The sequence below is a fragment of the Channa argus genome, chromosome 24 (genome assembly GCF_033026475.1).
Source record: "Channa argus isolate prfri chromosome 24, Channa argus male v1.0, whole genome shotgun sequence".
NCBI lineage: Eukaryota > Metazoa > Chordata > Actinopteri > Anabantiformes > Channidae > Channa > Channa argus.
The window spans coordinates 291,954-312,336 of NC_090220.1; the positions used below are offsets into that span (position 1 = coordinate 291,954).

General features: G+C 38.8%; 2 protein-coding genes across 3 annotated transcripts; one reads left to right on the forward strand and one right to left on the reverse strand.

Annotated features, from left to right (window-relative positions):
* Positions 1 to 6,238: 6,238 nt before the first annotated feature.
* cdc23 (CDC23 (cell division cycle 23, yeast, homolog)) lies at positions 6,239 to 11,545 on the forward strand. Its single transcript, XM_067494559.1, has 16 exons — positions 6,239 to 6,366; positions 6,888 to 6,960; positions 7,266 to 7,403; positions 7,518 to 7,560; positions 7,663 to 7,768; positions 7,866 to 7,998; positions 8,097 to 8,274; positions 8,375 to 8,472; positions 8,693 to 8,774; positions 8,981 to 9,134; positions 9,260 to 9,379; positions 9,506 to 9,581; positions 9,651 to 9,712; positions 10,782 to 10,860; positions 11,057 to 11,176; positions 11,263 to 11,545. The coding sequence occupies exons 1-16, from the start codon at positions 6,254 to 6,256 to the stop codon at positions 11,413 to 11,415; spliced, it is 1,728 nt and encodes a 575-aa protein (XP_067350660.1). The 5' UTR covers positions 6,239 to 6,253; the 3' UTR covers positions 11,416 to 11,545.
* Positions 11,058 to 20,120, reverse strand: kif20a (kinesin family member 20A). Of its 2 annotated transcripts, none has more exons than XM_067494557.1 (19): positions 20,015 to 20,120; positions 19,192 to 19,365; positions 18,481 to 18,606; positions 18,231 to 18,350; positions 17,864 to 18,002; positions 17,599 to 17,774; positions 17,147 to 17,246; positions 16,797 to 17,009; positions 16,299 to 16,410; positions 16,124 to 16,198; positions 15,877 to 16,020; positions 15,516 to 15,684; positions 15,278 to 15,427; positions 15,035 to 15,174; positions 13,671 to 13,773; positions 13,322 to 13,511; positions 13,140 to 13,231; positions 12,905 to 13,042; positions 11,058 to 12,376 (listed from the first exon to the last, which is right to left on the reverse strand). In XM_067494557.1, the coding sequence occupies exons 1-19, from the start codon at positions 20,015 to 20,017 to the stop codon at positions 11,996 to 11,998; spliced, it is 2,745 nt and encodes a 914-aa protein (XP_067350658.1). In that variant the 5' UTR covers positions 20,018 to 20,120; the 3' UTR covers positions 11,058 to 11,995. The 2 variants fall into 2 exon arrangements, with proteins under 2 accessions (XP_067350658.1, XP_067350659.1); XM_067494558.1 differs by having other exon boundaries at positions 19,901 to 20,051.
* Between the last annotated feature and the right edge of the window lie 263 nt (positions 20,121 to 20,383).

Here is a 20,383-nt window from a genome sequence, read left to right on the forward strand (position 1 = left end):
GTATGCTTAAAACACTCCCTGAGAGGGGCACTATGACATGGTCAGACAGTCCCAGCAGAGCCTTCAGAAGCATACGATATGTTTCACATGAAACTCTGCTCGAGTGGTTTGTTCAGAGGTGCGTGTCATCTGTTGCCTGTCATTGAGCAGCTCAAAAACACTGCAGATTTCTGCGGTTGATATCAGCCCATACAAAAAGAGTGCAATGGGTGGAAACCTTCCATAGGAAAGATGAGATGAGCCATTTCACAAAACAAGGCAGTGGCTTCTAGCAGCATGTAACATCAGTCACAAAAATATAGATGAAAACTCTATGAAAAAAGAATGGACACTGTGTGAGTCTAGAGAAGTGAACCAAACTGTTTAACGCAGCACAATGTGGATGTGTGGTGTGAGCGCTCCATAACCAAGAAGAAAATAAATTCCCCTTTAAATTTAATGGGCGATTCAGTTCACCTATTCATATGAAAAATAAAGTGCTGTAAAGTGGTTTCATTTCAAGCTGTGTTACAGAGCAGTGTTTTCAAACTCAGCAGTTTACAAGAGTTAATTTTATACCTGAAGTATTTAGAATGGCAAGAGTTTTTTCTCCTAATCTAACAGATCCAGTATTAAATGTCTTAGCTGCTTAGGAGCCAGATATTTTCCTAAAGAGTGGAAGACACCAAAAACTGAGCTAAAAGAGAGAGACAATTCCTATGGTGGACACTAAGAGGACTGATTGATATGCTATAACTAAATACATGATAAATTACTATGTTTTGTTATGTAACTGTTGTATGTGCAAGTTACTGTTGTTATAATGTAATCCTAAAAGCTGATGATATGCCAGCCTCGTATTTCTAATGTGCACATTGCAGTAAAAGCATTGCCAATTCCTTGTTTAGAAATTTTAAAAACATTTGACATTCAAACCTCAGTGTTTTCTGAGTGGTTTCTAATGCTGTGTGTGTAAAACAGGGCACAGTCTTAATTGTGTGTCCATGTTGTCACATTTGTTTAGGAGATCAGAATAACCTGTTATGACAATTTGATCAGTATATTATATTTATATTGATCCTGGATCCCATCATCATCATCATCATCATCATCATCAATCTATGCTCCAACCATGGCCAAGAAGCATTTTGTTTTCTAACAAAGTTAAAAGTTATTTTTCTAAACATTTTTTGGTCCATCCTAAAAACTATTAATTTACAAGAGCTGATGCACGACAAATTGTAGATTGCTTTTATTAATTTCACATTTTGGTTAAGACACCAAAAACTATTATAAATTTGAAATATCTCTTCTGGGCTTCATGAAGGAAAGATATTTGATACAAAAATGCATTTATGAAACCGATCATAAAACATGCAATAATGTATTTTACGTATATGTATATCATGTATCGCCTTGGGTGCATAAACCCATTACTCCCACCCATGATCTGGCTGACATTTCTGAACTGAACCTGTTGATAATTATATTTGACTGGCTTATTACATGTCAAATTATAACCCCTGCAGTTTACCAGGGACTCTATGATATAAAATTATTAAAAACATGCACTCAGAGAAACCCAGGGGATCTTTTTTCTGTTTCAGCTGGCTACATGAGTGCTACTAGCCAAAATCCACATTGCTCAAAGAAGACCAGGAATGGTGTCCCATTACAGGAAATAATAACAGTGGTGTAAAAGCATATCGTTGACAGAGACTTTCCATATGAACCAGTTAGTTACATGTTCCCTTTGTCCAGTGGAGTTTGATAGAAGGGGTTGCATGTAACATTAGATTTATTGTGTCTGCTCCCGCTCCTCTCAGCACCTGTCCCAAAAGGCAAATTAATCCCACACTCAATACACACCCCCCCCTCCACCCCTGTGCACAGACACAAGACATCTGTCTTAGCCATTACCCACAGCATGATATGTTTCTGGAACACATCATATGCCACCTTGACCTGGAGGATGTGGTTACTGCTCCACCTGACTGACAGAGAGAACAGTTTATGTGCTTATGCTCTTTTTTTTTTTTTTTTTTGCTGATTACCCCACTCTTCCTTATCTACCCGTGTAACCTCAATAAAAATGGGCTTTTTACAGAAATAGAGGGGAAGACACTTAAGATCTTGAAATTACTTCAGTAGTAAATAGCATGCATTCCTTAGGAGAATCTGCTGCAGACCAGTGCGTGACTTTGTCCTCATGAAGGCAGTATGTTGAAGTGCCCAGTGCTCAGGTGGTGGCTGCCCTGATGAGAAATGGCTGCGGGCTTTTCCCAGTCCAGCTAAACTGCATCATCAACAGCCAATCACAGGGTCCTGCACTGGGCCCTAAAGATCAAAACCACAGGGACTGGGCATGTCTGCTGAGCTGCTTTTTCATGCTTATTTACACAAACCTGACAGATGCACAGAAATGTTTTGCTTAAAGACTCTTGGTCTAAAAATAATTTCCTCTGTTTTAGCTCGCAAATATGTTTTCTATTGCCTCAGACATTTTTCCTGATATCAATTTAAAGTTCTTTGTTACACTGGTAGCAGCAAATCTGATCAGAAATAAGAAAAGAAAAAACTAATCAAAAGGACCTGAACCCAATATGTATTTTACAGTTTAAAACACATAAAAACTCATCTTTGATTGCTCTCTTTAATGAAACACATTGAACAGTATTAGCTATTAATATTTATTCTGTACTCAGTGCCAGTCATTATTATAGTATTTTGGACTAAGTGTAATATAACTAGCAATCAAAGTGGCACAAAGTTACATTTTCATGCCTTGTATGGATTTTTTAAAACTGTTTTTAGTCCCAAGTTGTAAAGTATATACACAAAGCACACAAAAACAATATAGCATATTGTTGGCATATTTTCTCTTTCAATTATATGGCTGTCTCAAAACTCTGTCTCAGCAGCTCCATCATTCATATCAGTGCCCTATACCTGCAGGAAACGTGTGTGTACAGAGGGGGTTGTTTAAGTAGTATAGAGGGAAAGCAATGCGTGGGTGCATGAATGTGTATATGAAACAGAGTAAGTGCTGAGTAAAATGGATGGACTATATTGCCTGTCTCTGTACTTCTCTCAACCTGCTCAGTGAGCCATGTGCTTTGCCTTGTAAACTGCAGTGCTACTTGATTACTTTGTCAGTCTTCTCAAGTGACTTTTGCTTCGTGGAGAAAATAGAGACATGTCTGACAGAGGATGTCCGGCAGATAGAGCAAGGGAGGTGAGTGGCAATGCTGCTGTCTTATGAGTTAATAATGCAGCATCATCAGACACACTGACGTTTCTGTTGTGGTGGATTTTGTGTCGGATCAGTATAAACCACCAGAAGCTCAGTATTATACAGCACTTTTGTGAAAGACCCAATCAAAAACTTCTCTTTTTGTCTTATGATAAAATTCAAGTAATTAGTAGAAAAATGTTTCAAACAAACTATTCTGGGAAGGAGATCAGTAAATGTACAACTCTACTTCATATTTGTATAGGCATTAACAGCATTTCAAGGAAAACAAATAATCAAAACGATTTTACTCTGATTACTTTATATACACAATGTCTTAAATGTTTTAAAGCACATTTTACATGAAGTACTTTTCTTATGACCCTCTTAATCCCGTTAAACAGTGCCCCCCCTCGGCAAAAACAAGTATTCAGTTCTTAATACAATCCATCCCATCTGCCAGATTTTTGCTCATTGCATATTTCCGCTCAAAAAATTGTTGAATTTCATAATTAATGCCCTGGACAGCAAACTCTGCAGAAAAATAATTGTTATGCTTTTGCCCATACTCTAGAACTCGTACACATCAAGATTCATGAGATGGGCATGGTAAATGACTACAGACCCCTTCCACCCTGGACATAACTTTCGTCCTTCTAGCAGACATTACAGCGCTCTGTACACAAAACCTGCCACACACACAGGCCATTACACTCATTACCTGCTAAACATGCACAATTGCTACAGTATTGTACACACAAATACTAACTTGGCCACACAAACATTGTGTTGGGGCTCCCAAACAACGTCAACCCAGCATTTGAAAGAATTGCTTCACCAGAGATACAGCTACAAATAAATATAGACTCATAGCTATAAATTGTCTACTCAGAAATACATGTTATAATAATAAATGTATGTCCAAGCCTTAATCACACAGAAGATGGCCTGGTGACTCAGTGGTAGAGCATTGGGTTGAGATGCAGAAGGCTGCAGGTTTGAATCTCACCCCACCAAGTGTGGCCCCACCCAGCCACCAAGGGTCACCTGGTCAGAGCCTGGATAAAACGGGAGGGTTGTGGCAGGAACGGCATCAAGTGTAAAAACTCATGCCAAATCAACGTGCAGAGCACGTTCTGTTGTGGCGATCCCTAAAGGGACAAGCCAAAAGCTGTTGATCCAAGCCTTAATCCCACAACAAAGAATACTTGAAGAATGACCCTTCTCTGTGATCAGAGTGCATTTGGCAGTTGTCTTGTGGGTTTTAGGGGCAGCTCTGTGTGTGAACACCTGTTGGTACACATGCCTGGATTTATGGGATGGGTTTAACATAGTTTAAATGCACACATCTGAGTTTTGTAAGGGGCATGTTTTGACATACAACTTACAATGTCTGCATGTGCCAAAGATTATCTGTTTGTGGTTGGTCAGATCTGTCTAAATGTGACTTTACTCCTGGTTAAAAATCTAAAGTGGACCTCACTCAGGTTTCATTTAATAAAGGCCTACTTTATACTTTAACTAAAATGTGAAAAAAAAAAAAAAAAATTGCTTGTACTTCTATGCAGTGTGGTGGAAACCACAAAGCTGGCGATGTTGCTGATGTTGATATTAGGAACATGATGAGCCATGTCAGCTCAGCACCGGTGAAACAGGGCAAAACTAGAAGATACAGTGCAGGCACTCAAATAAGACAAGTTAATGATTCAAGAAATATGTTCTTGCGCTTTTAAAACTCAATAGTGAGTTAAATATTGATTAAATTATTATCACCTGTTCCTTTGCAACCAACTGTAGATATTTCTGACACACAGAGAGACACACACAGACAGACATTCACACTTAGGGGCAATTTAGAGTCATCAATTAACCTAACATGCATGTGGGTTGGTTGTGGGAGGAAACCGATTCAAGCATGTGGAGAACATGCAAAATACACACAGAAAGGCCACGGTCGGCTTTTTTAGTTGTTGCTGGCTGTTTTATTTATCAGCAGGGTTGGTCAAAGTGCAGCCACTATTGAAAATTACATCTTTATCAGTGTCTCCACAATTTCAAATTCCCCACTGTATATACTGGTCAGAACATGATCACATGGACCACATCAGTTATTTTAACTATGCTCTGCAACAGGGTTAAGCCATGGGCTAATGGTGGAGCTATCCCACATTTAAAGGTTTGAGTAGTGGGCAGTCATGGGCTAAACAGAAGTCTCTACCAAGATCTAAATATATAGTGAAAAGCCTAAATGATGTCTGAAGGTCTTTGAAAGGGACACAACTCATGCGTGCACACTTCAAATAATCAACACAAGTTTCTACTCCTACTGTGTTTCCCTGACATAGATGTAGATGCAGAATAACATCTAGGCTTGAATTTCAAGGTTCTGTTTGCTGTGTACAAGACATTTCATGACATTGAGCATTTGAGAACCTTGATATTAATTGTCTGACTGAAGTAGCTGAAGAGAAATGTGAACTCCCATGATCTTGTTTAATGATTTACTTTAATAGTTGGTATTTATTTAAGATAATGTTACAAACAAATACTCAGCTTGAATTGACCATAATTAGGCTAGGTAAATGTGGATGTTATACAAGTACAGTGCAGGTTTGCATGTGCACATACTGACTGAGAGCTTTTAATGTGTTCTTAAATACATTTTATGATCATAGGCTCACATTCATCAGTCTAGTCTTTTGGAGGGTTTGGATAGTAATGCAATACTTACTATGTTGTGTTTTGCTAAATTGGCTTTTGTTCTGTGTGTAATGTCTGTAAGCACAAAATAAATTGAAATAACATAAAAAATAATGTTTTAGTGAAATATACTTAACAATGATTAACACTTATAAAATGAAAAACATAATGAAAAGGACAATGACAATAAAAATCCACAGCAAGACAAAATAAAAATTGTATTAAATGTTATTGTGATAGCTAGCATTTTATTTTGGAAGGAATAAAGGAAAGGACGTGATGTAATGAATGTGGGGCGGGACTACGTTTTAAATTCCACCAATGACATACTTTCTTAGTAATATGAAAATGGCGGCTCTCTGTAGCGAGTTCGGGGATTTGGTACAAATTAAGAAACAGCTAATTTCAGTGATATCGTTGTGTAAAGAAAGGGGACTTTTACACAGCACGAAGTGGTAAGACGTACTATGGTTATTGTGTCATTATCTGTTCATCTTTCTGGTCTGCTGTCTCCGCAGCTAGCACTAAACGTAGACTATCAGTTATCTCCTGTTTGTTTGCTATTGCTAGCAATGCGTATAATAGCTCTAATTTAATCGATAGATTAATTTAGCATATTCAATTCCAATTAAAGTTGAATGATTTTATTACTTCTAATGTTTAGCTAAGGGGATCGGCGTGTTTTTGTAACGTTGGTGTGATAGAAAGTTAACAATTGCTGCATCCTAAGACCAAAACAACCTTAAGTTATTAAGATTAAGTAATACGAAGCCTACTGTTGTATTGCTTGGTTCAGGTTCTTTGTTTGTAATATTTGCTGTTGCTGACAGTTGCTGTTGATTAGCAAATGTATACTGAATAAACTACTTAATTAAAACACCCACTAAATGCTGTTTGCTTGATAAAGACAGCAATAGGATATTATAACACTCTGCTCTGTAATCAATGTCAAAATTATGTCATACTTCCTGTTTAGGGCTTCTGAGTTGGCATTTGGGTTGGACCCTCTTCCTAAGGATGAATTTCCCCCATCAGCTCCTTTTACTGAGGTTTGCGCATTGGTTTTTCTGCATTTCATTTCTTTTTGCAATCAGGGATTTTGTCTTTGACATTTCTCAGATACAATAAAAAAACTGAATTCTTAAACCCAAAGTTTAGTTTGCCACTTAAATAATACAGTATATACTGCCCCCTGCTGATTGAAGTGTTTTTAGTTAAAAAGAAAAATGTGATCAGAAGCTGCCTGCTTGCTACCTTCTTAAATAACTTATGTGGTTTTCAAGGAGATAATCTCTCTCTCTCTCATTTTTAAAAGATTATAGATTACTTTTTTCTTTCACTGTCCAAAATATAGGAGGATGCCCAAGACCTGGATGCACTCACGCTGGCAAAATCCTACTTTGACCTGAAAGAGTACGATCGTGCTGCTTACTTTCTGAAAGGCTGCTGCAGTCAGAAAGCTTACTTTTTATATATGTATTCTCGTTATCTGGTAAGATTCTGTATTTGGCATTCCTGCATTTTTACAACCTTGATTTGTTTCAGAACAACAAGACCTTTGACACTTCATTTGTAGTAAATATGATTTATTTATTTTTCTTTCAAGTCAGGTGAGAAAAAGAAGGATGATGAGACCGTGGACAGCCTGGGTAAGTACTTGTCTGCTTGGATCAATAATTGAGGATTGAATTGTTTTTGTTACTCTTTGATACTGAATTTATAATTATTTTTTTTGGTTTGGTTTGTTTTAGGTCCTCTGGAGAAAGGTCAGGTGCGCAATGAGGCCTTGAGAGAACTGAGAGTTGAGCTCAGTAAGAAGCACACTGCAGGAGAGCTAGATGGCTTCACTCTCTATCTGTAAGAACCCCATAAACTGTATTTGACAAAACACTGTTTAATAATAAAATTATGTATTATATGATAACTATTTTTGTGTGCATGTATGTGGAAACAGGTATGGCGTGGTGCTACGAAAACAGGATCTGCTGAAGGAGGCTGTAGATGTGTTTGTTGAGGCAATTCATGCACTTCCACTTCACTGGGGAGCCTGGCTAGAGCTGAGTAACCTTGTCACCAACATTGAAATGGTAGCAGCTTTTATGTCTATTTGTACTGTAGGTTGTAGTGATGCAAATAAATGTAACTGGACCATAGTGATACCATTTACCCTGGTCTTACCCCTCAGCTGAAGTCACTTTCTCTGCCAGACTCCTGGATTAAAGACTTCTTCATGGCCCACATGTACACAGAGTTGCAAATGATCAAAGAAGCCTTGCAGAAATACCAGAGCCTCATTGAGGCTGGCTTTTCAAAAAGCACCTACATCATTTCTCAGATCGCTGTGGCCTACCACAATATCAGAGGTTTATTTAAAAAATTGTTTTCAATAATAACTTTGTAAGAACTCATAAGAACTTGGTACAGTTGGATTTCATCTTAGAGCATGGTCTCATTTCATTTCAGATATAGACCAAGCATTAGCTTTGTTCAATGAGTTGAGGGACCAGGATCCATATCGCATCGACAATATGGACACGTTCTCCAACCTGCTGTATGTTAAGGTGAAGTCACTCCTTGCAATGTGTAATCTGCTCAGGAACACTTGAATGTAACGAGTGTTTACGGGCACAGGGGTTTTACTATATCACCTCCCATTTTTGCTTTTGAAAAAAAGACTGGGTTATCAGGAACAGATTGTTTTTTGTTTTTTGACTGGGTAAAAAATTCAATATGGAAAAAAGCTTCTGTTTCTGTTGTTGATGATAAAGAATTCTTTTACAGAGCATGAAGCCAGAGTTGAGCTACTTGGCACACAACCTTGTAGAGATTGACAAGTACAGAGTAGAGACATGCTGTGTTATTGGTAAGTGTTTAGTGAGCTACACACACACACTAATACCACTTTCTACAACAAAATGCAAAAAAGGTACAAAAGCAAAATTTTTTGCACAACTTTTTAGGAATTTAAGAAATTGATATAGAATGTTTACTAAGCTTCCCAGTTTTTTTGCTGACCAGACAACTTTTATATGTAACAGCATTTTGATTATAACTATGTTTCATCCCTAGGAAACTACTACAGTTTACGCTCTCAGCATGAGAAGGCAGCTCTGTACTTCCAAAGGGCCCTAAAACTGAACCCTCGCTGCCTTGGAGCCTGGACTCTCATGGGCCATGAATACATGGAAATGAAGAACACTTCGGCTGCTATCCAAGCCTACAGGTTAGATTATGGAAGTAGAGCATTTTAGACCCACATGTTTGGTTCATATCTCAATTGGCTTTACTTTCACAGATTTGGTATTGTGAATTTTGTTAAGGATTTTTACTTGTGCCTTTTTCTGTCAGGCATGCCATTGAAGTAAACAAGCGTGACTACCGTGCCTGGTATGGCTTAGGTCAGACCTATGAAATCCTCAAAATGCCCTTTTACTGTTTGTACTATTATCGAAAGGCTCACCAGCTCAGGTATGCATTTATTAGGAGTGTGTGTGTTTATAAAAAGTGCTTGTAATTAAATGTGTTTAAATATGTAAAATTCATTAGCCATATGATCATTATTTGAGTTTACATAATATGATGTACTCTCTCCAGGCCCAATGACTCACGCATGTTGGTTGCACTGGGTGAAACCTATGAAAAACTGTCACAGCAAGTGGAAGGAAAAAAGGTACTTTGTGTTACTATGGTTTCTAAAATATGTTTGAATTGGACCGTGACATATTATGTTTTTGTCTAGTGTTACTGGAGGGCATACTCTGTTGGGGATGTGGAGAAAATGGCTCTTCTCAAACTAGCAAAGTAAGTGTCTTTCGCTGAACAATTGAAGAAAATTAGGAAACCATATCTTGTCATCTAAACTGATAAAACACAGCCATAGTCTTTCATGTTTTGTTTTTTTTTAACATACAAAATTATAGTAAAAAAAATTAATGGCAACGTTTTTTCAATAACTGGTGTAACCACAGGCAAAACACTTGTTGTATCTGTGGTTTTGACCGGCACAATATTCAGGAGGAATTTTGGTGTTCTTCTTTATCGAACTGCTTCAGCTCACCCATATTCTTAGCACGTCCGGTATAAACTGCTCCTTTGAGTACCTTATTTGGGTTAAGGTCTGGGCTCTGACTGCGTCACTCCAAAAGGTGTATTTTGTTTCTCCAAGGCCATTCTCTAGATTTACTTTTGATGTTTAAGGTCATTGTTCTGCTGCATCACCCAGCTTCTTCTGAGCTTTAGCTAGTGGAAAACCATAATCACAATATCCTTTAGGATACCTTGATAAATTTGGGAATTCATTTCCCCCCCCCACAATGACAGGAGGTTCCGGCCCAGAGGCAGTTTGCTTGCTGCAATGTTGTTTTGAGAGCGCAATGGCTTCCTCCTTGGTGTCCTGTCATGTATAATATTCCTGTTCAGTGTTTTGTGCATCATTGAATCATTAACAGAGATGTTGACCAACTCCCATGAGTTCTTAGATTGTTACTCTAGAGTTTTTAAGGTTTTAAATCTTAATAAATTGGTTCTGAGACCAAAAAACATATGGCTCACATAAGATGCTACTTGTATGGCAATAGTTTTATAGGTCAAGGCAGTTCAAAACCACACCTATTTTCAATTCATTAAATGTGACTCAAGTTGAAGTTTAGTGACATTTGAAGCCTAGTGTTGCCAATAATTTGTATCTTTTTAATAGGTGGTCAATACAGACAAAGATTATGACATTACTGTTTTATAGGGCTACAAATATTGCATTTATTATTTGACATTGAAAATCAGGTCAATTTTATGCATGCAGAAAAAATGAAAATTGCAAACAGATCATTACTTTATTCTTGTGACTATAAAAGCTAAATGTTCTGTTTGTTAGGCTCCATGAACAGCTGAATGAGTCTGATGCTGCTGCCCAGTCTTACATGCTCTACATCCAAGATATTTTTTCATGTGGGGTAAGCATTTGACAGGATCCAAACATGCATAAATCCAAGAAGAATCTTTGTTTTCTACACAAAACAAACAAGAGTGCAGCCTATCATGTTAGAAAATGAACTCCTTTTTGCTTTATAATGAAATTATTAGACCTATAGAAGATTTGTAACCACTGTTTTTAAAATAATTCATAAATTAATACATTTGTTTACTCAGGAACAACTTGAGCATGCAGAGGTAAGCACAGCCCTGCGCTACCTCGGTCAGTACTATTTCAAGAACAAGCTCTACCATGAGGCATCTCTCTGTGCTCAGCGCTGCTGTGACTACAATGATGTAAGTATGCCTACATAAGCTTAATCTGTAACGTGTGTCTGTAATAGCAACACAATAACTGGTGTTGGTGGTCACTCTTTCCATAGGCACGTGAAGAGGGAAAGGCTCTGTTGAGGCAGATCTCACAGGTCCGGGATCAGATTGAGACGCCATCTGCTGATCTGTTTGCTCCACTCTCCAATAACAACACTCCAGTCAGGCGAGTGTCTCCACTGAACCTAATTTCCTTTACTCCTTGACAGCCACCCTCCTGACCACTAGCTTTTAAAAGGACAATTTGTGAATCCTGTGATATGAAACCTATTGAATGTTTTGGGCGATTTTCTTTATGTTTGATTTATTAACATTAAAAATGCATTTGTTATAAAATATGCAATTTTGAGGAATTCTTTCCAGGTGAAACAATTGCTATGCTCCAACTGTAGATATAATACTGCAACTTTATACCAAAGGTTGTACAATAGATACACAAGCAGTATTAGTATGCAGGTACTGTTTAATTTTTCAGTGTGTACAGAAATGTACACAAAACTAAAAAAAAAATTTTAGGATAGTGTTTTTTTTTAGATTTTATTGTGGACAAAAAGCCCTTACAGCAAAGGCATATGGAGTTGCAGACCCAGTCCATACTGCCAATAACAATAATTTCCCTTAATAGTATATAGCAACTCTAACTAAGGCATTAACTGTGTTACTGGCATACACAACAGTATTTGGCATAACAGTTCAGTGCAAAAAGTCAACATGCATTTATATATATTAAAAAAACAAAACTAAAGCTGAAAGTGATAACTTTGTTTTTACGTAATATGAAAAAGCTCAGTACTTCCCTCTGAGAATTCGACGGGTGAGGACAGGGCTGGCAGGTGGAGACTGCTGGCGAGAACGCAAAATCCGCGAGTATGGGGTAGTGATTGCTTCCTCAACAGCACGGGTGTTGTATTTACGAGTTGGAGTGCGTGTTGGGAACAGAGAGTGGAAAAGAGGCCGTTTTTGTGGGGGGCGGTTTTCAGTGTCACTTGCAGCAGCCGCAGCTGCACAGCCCCTCTTCTTACAGGGACCTTGTGTGGTCGAGGCTGCAAAGCCTGAAGGGGGAAGCTGGGGGCAGACAGATTCCATCTGGGCCAGGGCCTCTGCCTTCTGTCTCAAGTCGGCTTTGATCAGTATCAGGCTCTTCTGAAGCTCCACTAGGATCTGGTCCTAAGAAGAAGCCATTGAACAGGGTTACAGACCAGGCTAGGTGAAGGATAAAGGTGGGGGATAAAATGACGGCGACAAAGTGGGGCAGAATGCAGCTCCTGAACATGCGTTTATAGTAAGCATCTGGTTCAGATGTTAGAAACCTAGATTTAGTTTAAAAGCTTGCTCTGTATCCATGCAGTTAGGAGAGAGGAAAGAGACATTTTAAATTGAATGTTGCACTTGTAACCGTCTTCTTCAAAAGAATCTAATTAGCAAAATATGTATACTTCACCCCAAATGGATAATAGTATGATACTTCACATTTACAGTCGAGGATAAAAATGTATTTGAAGTTGTATAGTTGTATTTTATTAAATTTAATAAACTCAAAATTGCAAGTAAAATAAATTGGATCTGAGAGCTTTGACACTTAAACATAAACTGTCATCTTATTTGTGCAAATATTTATATCCGTGGTCAAGCTCAATTTATAAAATACAAATTACATAACATTACAATTCTGCTACATGTTTTTTGCAATTGTACCTGTTTGGACAGGGTCTCATCTGCAGCAGTTAATGCATGACGCAGCCGTTCTGCTCCTGTGTTGCGACAGCAAGCTCTTTCACCAGACTGCAGGTCCTCCCCGAGCCTTTGTATATCCAGGCGCAGTTGACGCAAGTTCTGTTAGAAACAAAAAGAACGTTATACTTAACGATTGTGGAGAAACTCTCATGCAGCTAACACAATGTTGTCTGTTAATGGCCGGGAAATAACTGACCCGTTGACCTTCCTCCAGCTTGCGGTCAACAGCACTGGTGAGGTTGCCAGACGAACCTGGGACTTCCAGCTGGATCTTCAGCTTTGTTAGTTCTGGAGGAAAACAGAAATGGAAAGGTTAAGATCCATCAACAGCATCCTACCACCACCATGTAAATCGGCAACGTTTTATTCAGACTGTACCTTGCGTCTTGGTGAACAGCTCAGTGTGACATTGGTTGAGTTCATCACGCAGTTTGCCAAATTCTGGCTGAGCACTCAAGCGTTCAGAACGACGGAGCCCCTGGCTTGCCTGGGATGCTGGTGTGGGGATGCATTGAACTTGATTATTTTTAAGGGCAGCTGTCAAATCTTCAATCTCCTGATCACGGTCCTAAAAGGAGTGATTAAAAACTGGTAAAACTTCATAGCACAGCAGACAGATTACAAAAAATATTGCAGTCTCATTAACTAACTAATGCACAGATCTGTATAATCTGTGCATTAAGACCCCACTTAGGGCATGGACACTGCCTTTAAGCCAATTTCTCACCATGAGCTCCTGGCTGTAGAATGCTTTCAAATGTTTCTGCAGGTTTGTTATCTTGTCCTCACACCTCTCTTCAATTAGAGCTCTCTCTGCCTCCAAGGTCTCACTATAAGGTAAAAGACATCAAATCTTAACATCTGTTAATTTTAGTGTTCAACATTTTTATACTCTGACGGGAGAAGACGCTCATTACTTAATTAGGTACACCTTGCCGAGGTAGTGTTGACCCCTTTTGTCTTCAGACCTGCCTTAAATTCTGAATAGAATAGGAGCTAGAAACATTCCTTGGAGCTTTTGGTCCATATTGACAGGTTAGCATAACACAGCTGCTGGAGGTTTGTGGCCTGCTTATCAATGATAGGACTCTCACATTGCAAAGCTGCTGTTTTTGGTTGCAATCTGGTGACTGGAGGCCATTTCAGTACAGTGAACTCAGTCTTGTTCAAAAAGTTTGAGATAATTTTAGCTTTGAGAAATGTGGATTATCCTGTTAGCAGTGGCCATCAGAACGGGTACACTGTGGTCATACAGGAATGGAGATGGTCAACAACATTACTGAGGTAACCCATGGCATTATCAATGGCACGCAAATAGTGCTTAGGGGCCCAAAGTTTGCCAGGAAAATAACCCCCACACCATTACACCACTACTACCAGCCTTTAAGTGTTTATACAAGCATTCATGTTGTTTATGCCAAATTCAGACCCTACCATCCAACGGTTGCAGCAGAACTTATGAATAATCAGACTAGACAATATTTTCCCAATCTTCCATTGTCCAATTTTGTTTAGCACTTGAAAATTGTAGCCTGTTTTCTGCCTTAGCAGTTGGGAGTAACACCTGGTGTAGTCGTCGGCTTCAAAGTTCAACATGTTGTGCATTTAACGATGCTTATCTGCATACCTCTGTTGTAACAGTGTTTTTGTTTTGTTTTTTGCGTTACTGTTGCTTTTTTATCAGCTGGAACATGTCTGGCTATTGTCCTTTGCTACGAAGAAGGCATTGTCATGAAAAGACCTGCCCCTCATTAGATATTTCCTTTTTCAAAAGATTCCATTTAAACCCTAGAGATGGTGGGGTTGTTAATCCCAGTAGATTAGCAGTTTCTAAAATATCTGATCACTTAACTCACCTCTCTTTTTGATTATGATGTGCAGTTTGAAGTTTATGATATTTGTGGTGATGGGTGAATACTTCCATCAACAATGCAAAACAATGGAAGTGATTTTTGTCCAATATCAAGTTCAAAAACAGGTAACTGTTCTATTAACATCTAAACCATAATTATTTTTACACCACAGTATAAATTGGTCCCTAATAAACAGGCATCTTAAAATCTCAAACTAGCATTGTGATTACATACACACCTGAAACCATCTTGCATTCTAGAGATGACCTCCATCATCTCAGAGACCACCTGTTCTCTCACAGTTGCCTCAAGATCCTCTCTCTGTTCCCTTTGATGCTGCACTTCTCTCTTCAAGACATCAATGGCCTCCAGTAGTTTCTAAAAAAAAGCCTGAGTTGTTAGTTATCAGCCACGTTTATAAAGTGATTGTGAATGCGGTAAAAATACAAATTTTGCCCTCACATAGGAATTAAGATGTTACCTCAGTGTTTAACATTGTAATATCTTCTTCAGCATCACTCTCATCCTCTTCCTCCTCCAACACCGTGCTCTCATTACTATTTTCTTTTGGTCCACGGAGTAGAGACAGGATGTAGGCCACTCTGGTCTTTGTGGATGGGCCATGGACCAGCTGAAATGATGAGTTGGTATAGTTTCTTTATTTTTCTGTAATGTTATTACTAAATCAGTGAACCTAGTGAAACAAAAGAGTTTCTTACTTGAGTAGCAATAGCAGAGAATTTGAGAGCCTGAAGGGTCTCGTCATAAATGGAGGCACATGGATTGATGTTGACCACCATGCTGGAGGTTCCTTGGCCACAGAAGAAACCCTGCAGCACCCGGGTCAGTTTACTTTCCCTGAATGGTACCACCTGTGGGGGTCGTGATCTGTAAATGTATTGGGAGAGTTGAGCTTTTAGACATCACAAATGCGAGGATTTTTTATTTATTTTTTTTTTATGTACAATTTTAGCCAAAAAGTAATGTCTCCTTCTTGGGTTTGTTTTTCCACTAACTTATCTCCTTTGCCACAAGTCATCACCAGTGAGCAATCATTCCATGTTACAGTTTAACACATACTTGTTGTTCTGGTTGTGTCTCAAAGCAGCAATACAGCGCCCCAGTGTTAACAGGGAGGTGTTGATGTTGTTGGCCTCTTTCATCCTCTCACCGTTACACTGCTCTTTAGAGCGTTCAGACCCAGCCAGATCACACACAGTCAGTCTGAAAAGACAAAACACAGTTCTGTTTTATCATAATCTCAACATTTACAAAACTCATCATAATCCAAAACTAAAATTTAGAGTAGATCGTAGTATTTACTTACTCACTGATGTGCATGGCCTGCTCTGAGTCAGCCTGCGGAGGTACATGCAGTACTCGGATGGAGAAGATGCTGTGGCTGAGTAGGTAATAGATGAATAATTAGAAATGCAGACATTGCAAGTCAAACAAATCAACCCCCCTCCCCCCAAAAAGGGAAAATCCTAATGCCCTTCTACCTGCGGCTGGAGTATTGGTTTAGGTGAGTGCTGGCAAAACTCTGGTTGCGACGTCCAGCCCTCAGAATCTTCCAAGCTTCCTCTGCAGTGCGGACCTGGATCCAGGTGAGGTCTAATGGCAAGGATAGAATAGGGGGAAAGAAAAAAACAAACAAACAAAAATAAATAAAAAAAACAAGGTATTTTTGCAACATGAAAAGCAGATGTATCAATAACAAAACCTGTTTTATGTAATACTGAAGTGATTTTCAAAAGAATCGATATCAAATGACTTCTAAGGCAGTAAGTTTTTTTTTTTTGGTGCACCAGAAATGGGAGTGTGAAAATACTGTAGGTGAAGTGCAGAAGAGGCAGGGGAAATGAATGCAGTCTAATTTCCTGCATAATAGAGTGTATTATACATCAGATGATAGAAGTTGCATAAACTGATAAATACTACAGTTCTTAAACAATTGAATGTACTATATACACACATTCCTGTGATTGGATCCATGTTACCTTTCACATAAGGGTTGCCCTGCTTGTCTTCGCTGAGTCGCAGTGTGGCCCTTTTCCTGGGTTGCAGAGAGGGCACAGCATCCAGCAGATCATACAGAAACTCATTGTAGATCTCATAGAAGGAAACCCAGATGGAGAATTGCATCCCTTCCTCCAGATCTTCCCCTCCACTGTGTGAAAGACTGTCCGGCTCCAGACAAACACTGTCAGTGTCTACAAAAACAGAATCAAACTCTTATTTTACAACATTTATTAATAAGTAAATAAGCCAAAAATTGCCAGTAGGCTTTATAAAAGGTCGAATTTGAAAAGATTGAGAGTATATATTTTTAGCACTCAGTCTGACTAACCTTCCAGCTGAGTGGCCATGTTACTTGTAGATGAGAGTCCTCCAATGCCGCTATCCCAGACTGTAGTGGTTCCACCTCGACGAGAAGTCAAGTTCTCATCCTGTAACACACAAGGTGAGTATGTCGTTCATCAAAGAACCTAGAAATGAAGATTAACAGACAGTACTTGGCACTGCACGGCTGGGGATGGGCGTTTAGCGGATTCAGTGTCTTGCCCAGCGACACTTCGATATGCAGTCGGGGAGAGCAGGGCACAACTTCTGATCTTTTGTTTGGTGGGCACCAACTGTGCCACTGCAGCTCCCGAGTTAAATATTTTACCCAACTTACTTAACCGTAAAAAAAATTTCACAAGTGAGGCTGAGGAAAAATACAAAGCACAATATTTACATGTTTGGCAATAAGCAGTAGATGCTGTGTGGAAACATTTTCAAGGTGGTTCTTCCATTTACCCCTTTAAGCAAAGAGTTTCTGCGGATTTCCTCCACGTTGACATCACTGGGTTCAAGCTTCCTCACATCCTGACACATTACAGGCTTCAGGTCCATGGCACCGTAGAGACGACCTTGCAATTTTCTGAAGAGAGATGCTAAAACCCGTGGCAGGAGGCCTGCCTCACGACCACTACCTGCAGGTCAAAGTGGAAGTTTTAATCTTTATATACTTAGTATTTGCCATAGAACCAATATCAATTTCGGAATAAGTATAAAATCTTACCCTGAATGGTGTAAGTCTTTCCAGAGTTGGTGACACCATAAGTGTAGAGGAGTCTGTTTTGTCCTCCAAGCACATCTTTCACCATGTTTTTCATTGTACACTCAAAAAACTGCTGCTGTGTGGTCTCTGGTCCAAAGATCTGGGAGTGAATGAGGGATAGAGACGAAAAAAAAAAAGTTAATGTGAAAAATAGTTCTTTTGTTTATTGCTGACAATAATTTACATTCTTTGGCCCATATTTATAAGTACTAGTAATACATCTGTATCTGTTCATATCAATATAGATTGCCATTCAGTTATTAAACAAGAACATCTGTATGAATTATTTTGAACAGAAAATTTGCAACCATTCGTAATAATAATGTACCTTAGAGAATCTGAACTTGTGAATGCTCTGGGTGATGCCCCTCTCTGCAGTCTTCATATTCTGTGACTCTTTTGGAGCTTTCAGCAGCAGAGTCTCCACATCTTGTACAGCCACACAACCCTTGGAGAAGGGTGAGCAAAATACACACTTAATATTTTAAGAGCTGTCAATTTTTTCAATACATACATAGCAATATTACATGGGTAACATAAATATCAGATCTGAAAGCCCAAACTCTGCAAGTTCTTACCTGCTCTTCTCCTCTCTCTCTCTCCACCTCAGAAAGTGGCCGAATGCGCAGATAAACCTTCACCCTCTCAGCACTTCTTTCATCACTGCTTCCTTGTTTAAACAATCCAGGCTTCACTATTGGTTTCTATAAAGACAAAACATATTCAACAGTTTGTTGCTGACATAATAAATAAAAATTCAATTTTTAACTATAACTACAATTTCATGTTCATATTCAAAAAGATAACAAAGGGAGAATAAAGCCAGCAAGTAAATCTATAAAATATATGTTTAGAAACCTTCTCCTTAAGGACCCTGACTGCTTGTTTTCCAACTAACCCTGAACCACCCACTGGTGATTGCTTAGATCAGAAATGTTCAGTCAGTCAATCAATCAGAAGGTGGAAGATACCAATTCACTTTGTCTTCCTTCACTCCACCCTCATCTAGGATGGTATGTTTCAGCTTTTGGTTGACTGAACACAGCTGATCAGGGTTAGCTGAAAAGCGGATAGAACAGGGGTCCTTGAGAACCAGGATTGAGTTGAGACCCGCTGGTCTAGAGTAGAAAATAAAATCATGTGTTGTGATCTTCAGAATGCACACAAAGCCTTTTGAGAAGAAATTGGAAATATAAACAAATCTACATTGAATGTTTTTCTTACATTGAAAACTTTACTGGATAGATTACATAAACACTGACACGAAGCATATTCCTTTCAGGTCTCACCAGTTCTGTGACAGCCGAACGGGTGTCCAGCCCTGGGGAAATGACAGAGATCTCAGGTAGACGTGGCCTGGCCACGCCTCCATACTCTGCAGCTGTAGACTCAAAAACGGCCATTCCCTCCTCGTCGTCAGAGGGGCACCCACAAGGGGAAGACAAAGTAAAAGCCATGCTTGCCTGTTACAAGAAGACAAACCAGTAACATTATACAGTATCGTTAATTCTAAATAAAAGAAAGGTTACATATACGTACGTATATCATTTGCTGCATAAATGACATGATAGAGAATATCACTAGATAAGTTAATTTAACGTTACTGTTATCTGTAATAGATGCCTGTGAAAGCCATGACCACCAAAACAAAAGCTGCATTCTTGCTCATGTTAACTAACGATAAACTAAATTCTAAATAGACTGTTTCAGCATGATTTAAGTTAGGTTATGTGATAAAATAATGTTTAAGTTATGCATAAATAGTGATGAAGGAAAGTCTCCCTGTATGGAAAATTTGAAAATCTTCCACGAAATTAAAACTAGCTAGTTAGACAAAAACAATAATTCATATTCGTTAAATCAACATTATAACAGGTATTTACCTAAATATATATTTACCTAAACTAAAATAAACTGATTCATGAGTAACGTTAGCATCGAATAAACGACCATCCAACCAAAGTTAATTTAACTCAACACTAACTACCTCCGTCTTACCTTGGATATCGAAATGCGACTAGTTACAGGTTTCCAATACCTAAAAGTAACCGAATAAATTGCCGATACACGGTTCACATCAAATCAACAAGTCTGTAGGATAGAACAGCCTACCATTAACGTGTTGGCTCCTCTCGATTTTAGCTGGTTTGATCAGAGCGTTTGGTTTTTGAACAATGCGCTTCCCCTGTTCAGAGAATCAGTGATTGGCCAAAGCACTGAACTGACTGTCCTCTGATTGGCTGGCTCATATGTGTGCTATGTAAAATGTTCCTCCTGAAACAAAACCCAGTCCATTCATGGGTTCCTCTTTATGACGTTTTGTAAACAAACTAGGCATTATACACTGATCAGGCATAACATTATGACCACCTGTGCAATTGAATGCAATTCAATACAATCTGTGGGAAGATGTGTTTTATTTACAGCACATCGGAACCGTGCATCTAATAAAAAAGGTTCAATCACTCCACTACAACCACA

Bases quoted from the DNA above. Each gene is read 5' to 3' on its own strand.
- kif20a (XM_067494557.1), bottom strand. The intron at 13,512-13,670 runs GTGAGAAATTGG...CACTCCTTTTAG, and splicing joins TCTACAGCCAGGAGCTCATG to GACCGTGATCAGGAGATTGA. The intron at 13,043-13,139 runs GTCAGTTATTTC...TGTTTCTAACAG, and splicing joins AGCTGGAGGAAGGTCAACGG to AACTTGCGTCAACTGCGCCT.
- cdc23 (XM_067494559.1), top strand. From the start codon at position 6,254: ATGAAAATGGCGGCTCTCTGTAGCGAGTTCGGGGATTTGGTACAAATT. The intron at 7,561-7,662 runs GTAAGTACTTGT...GGTTTGTTTTAG, and splicing joins TGAGACCGTGGACAGCCTGG to GTCCTCTGGAGAAAGGTCAG. The intron at 8,275-8,374 runs GTTTATTTAAAA...ATTTCATTTCAG, and splicing joins GGCCTACCACAATATCAGAG to ATATAGACCAAGCATTAGCT.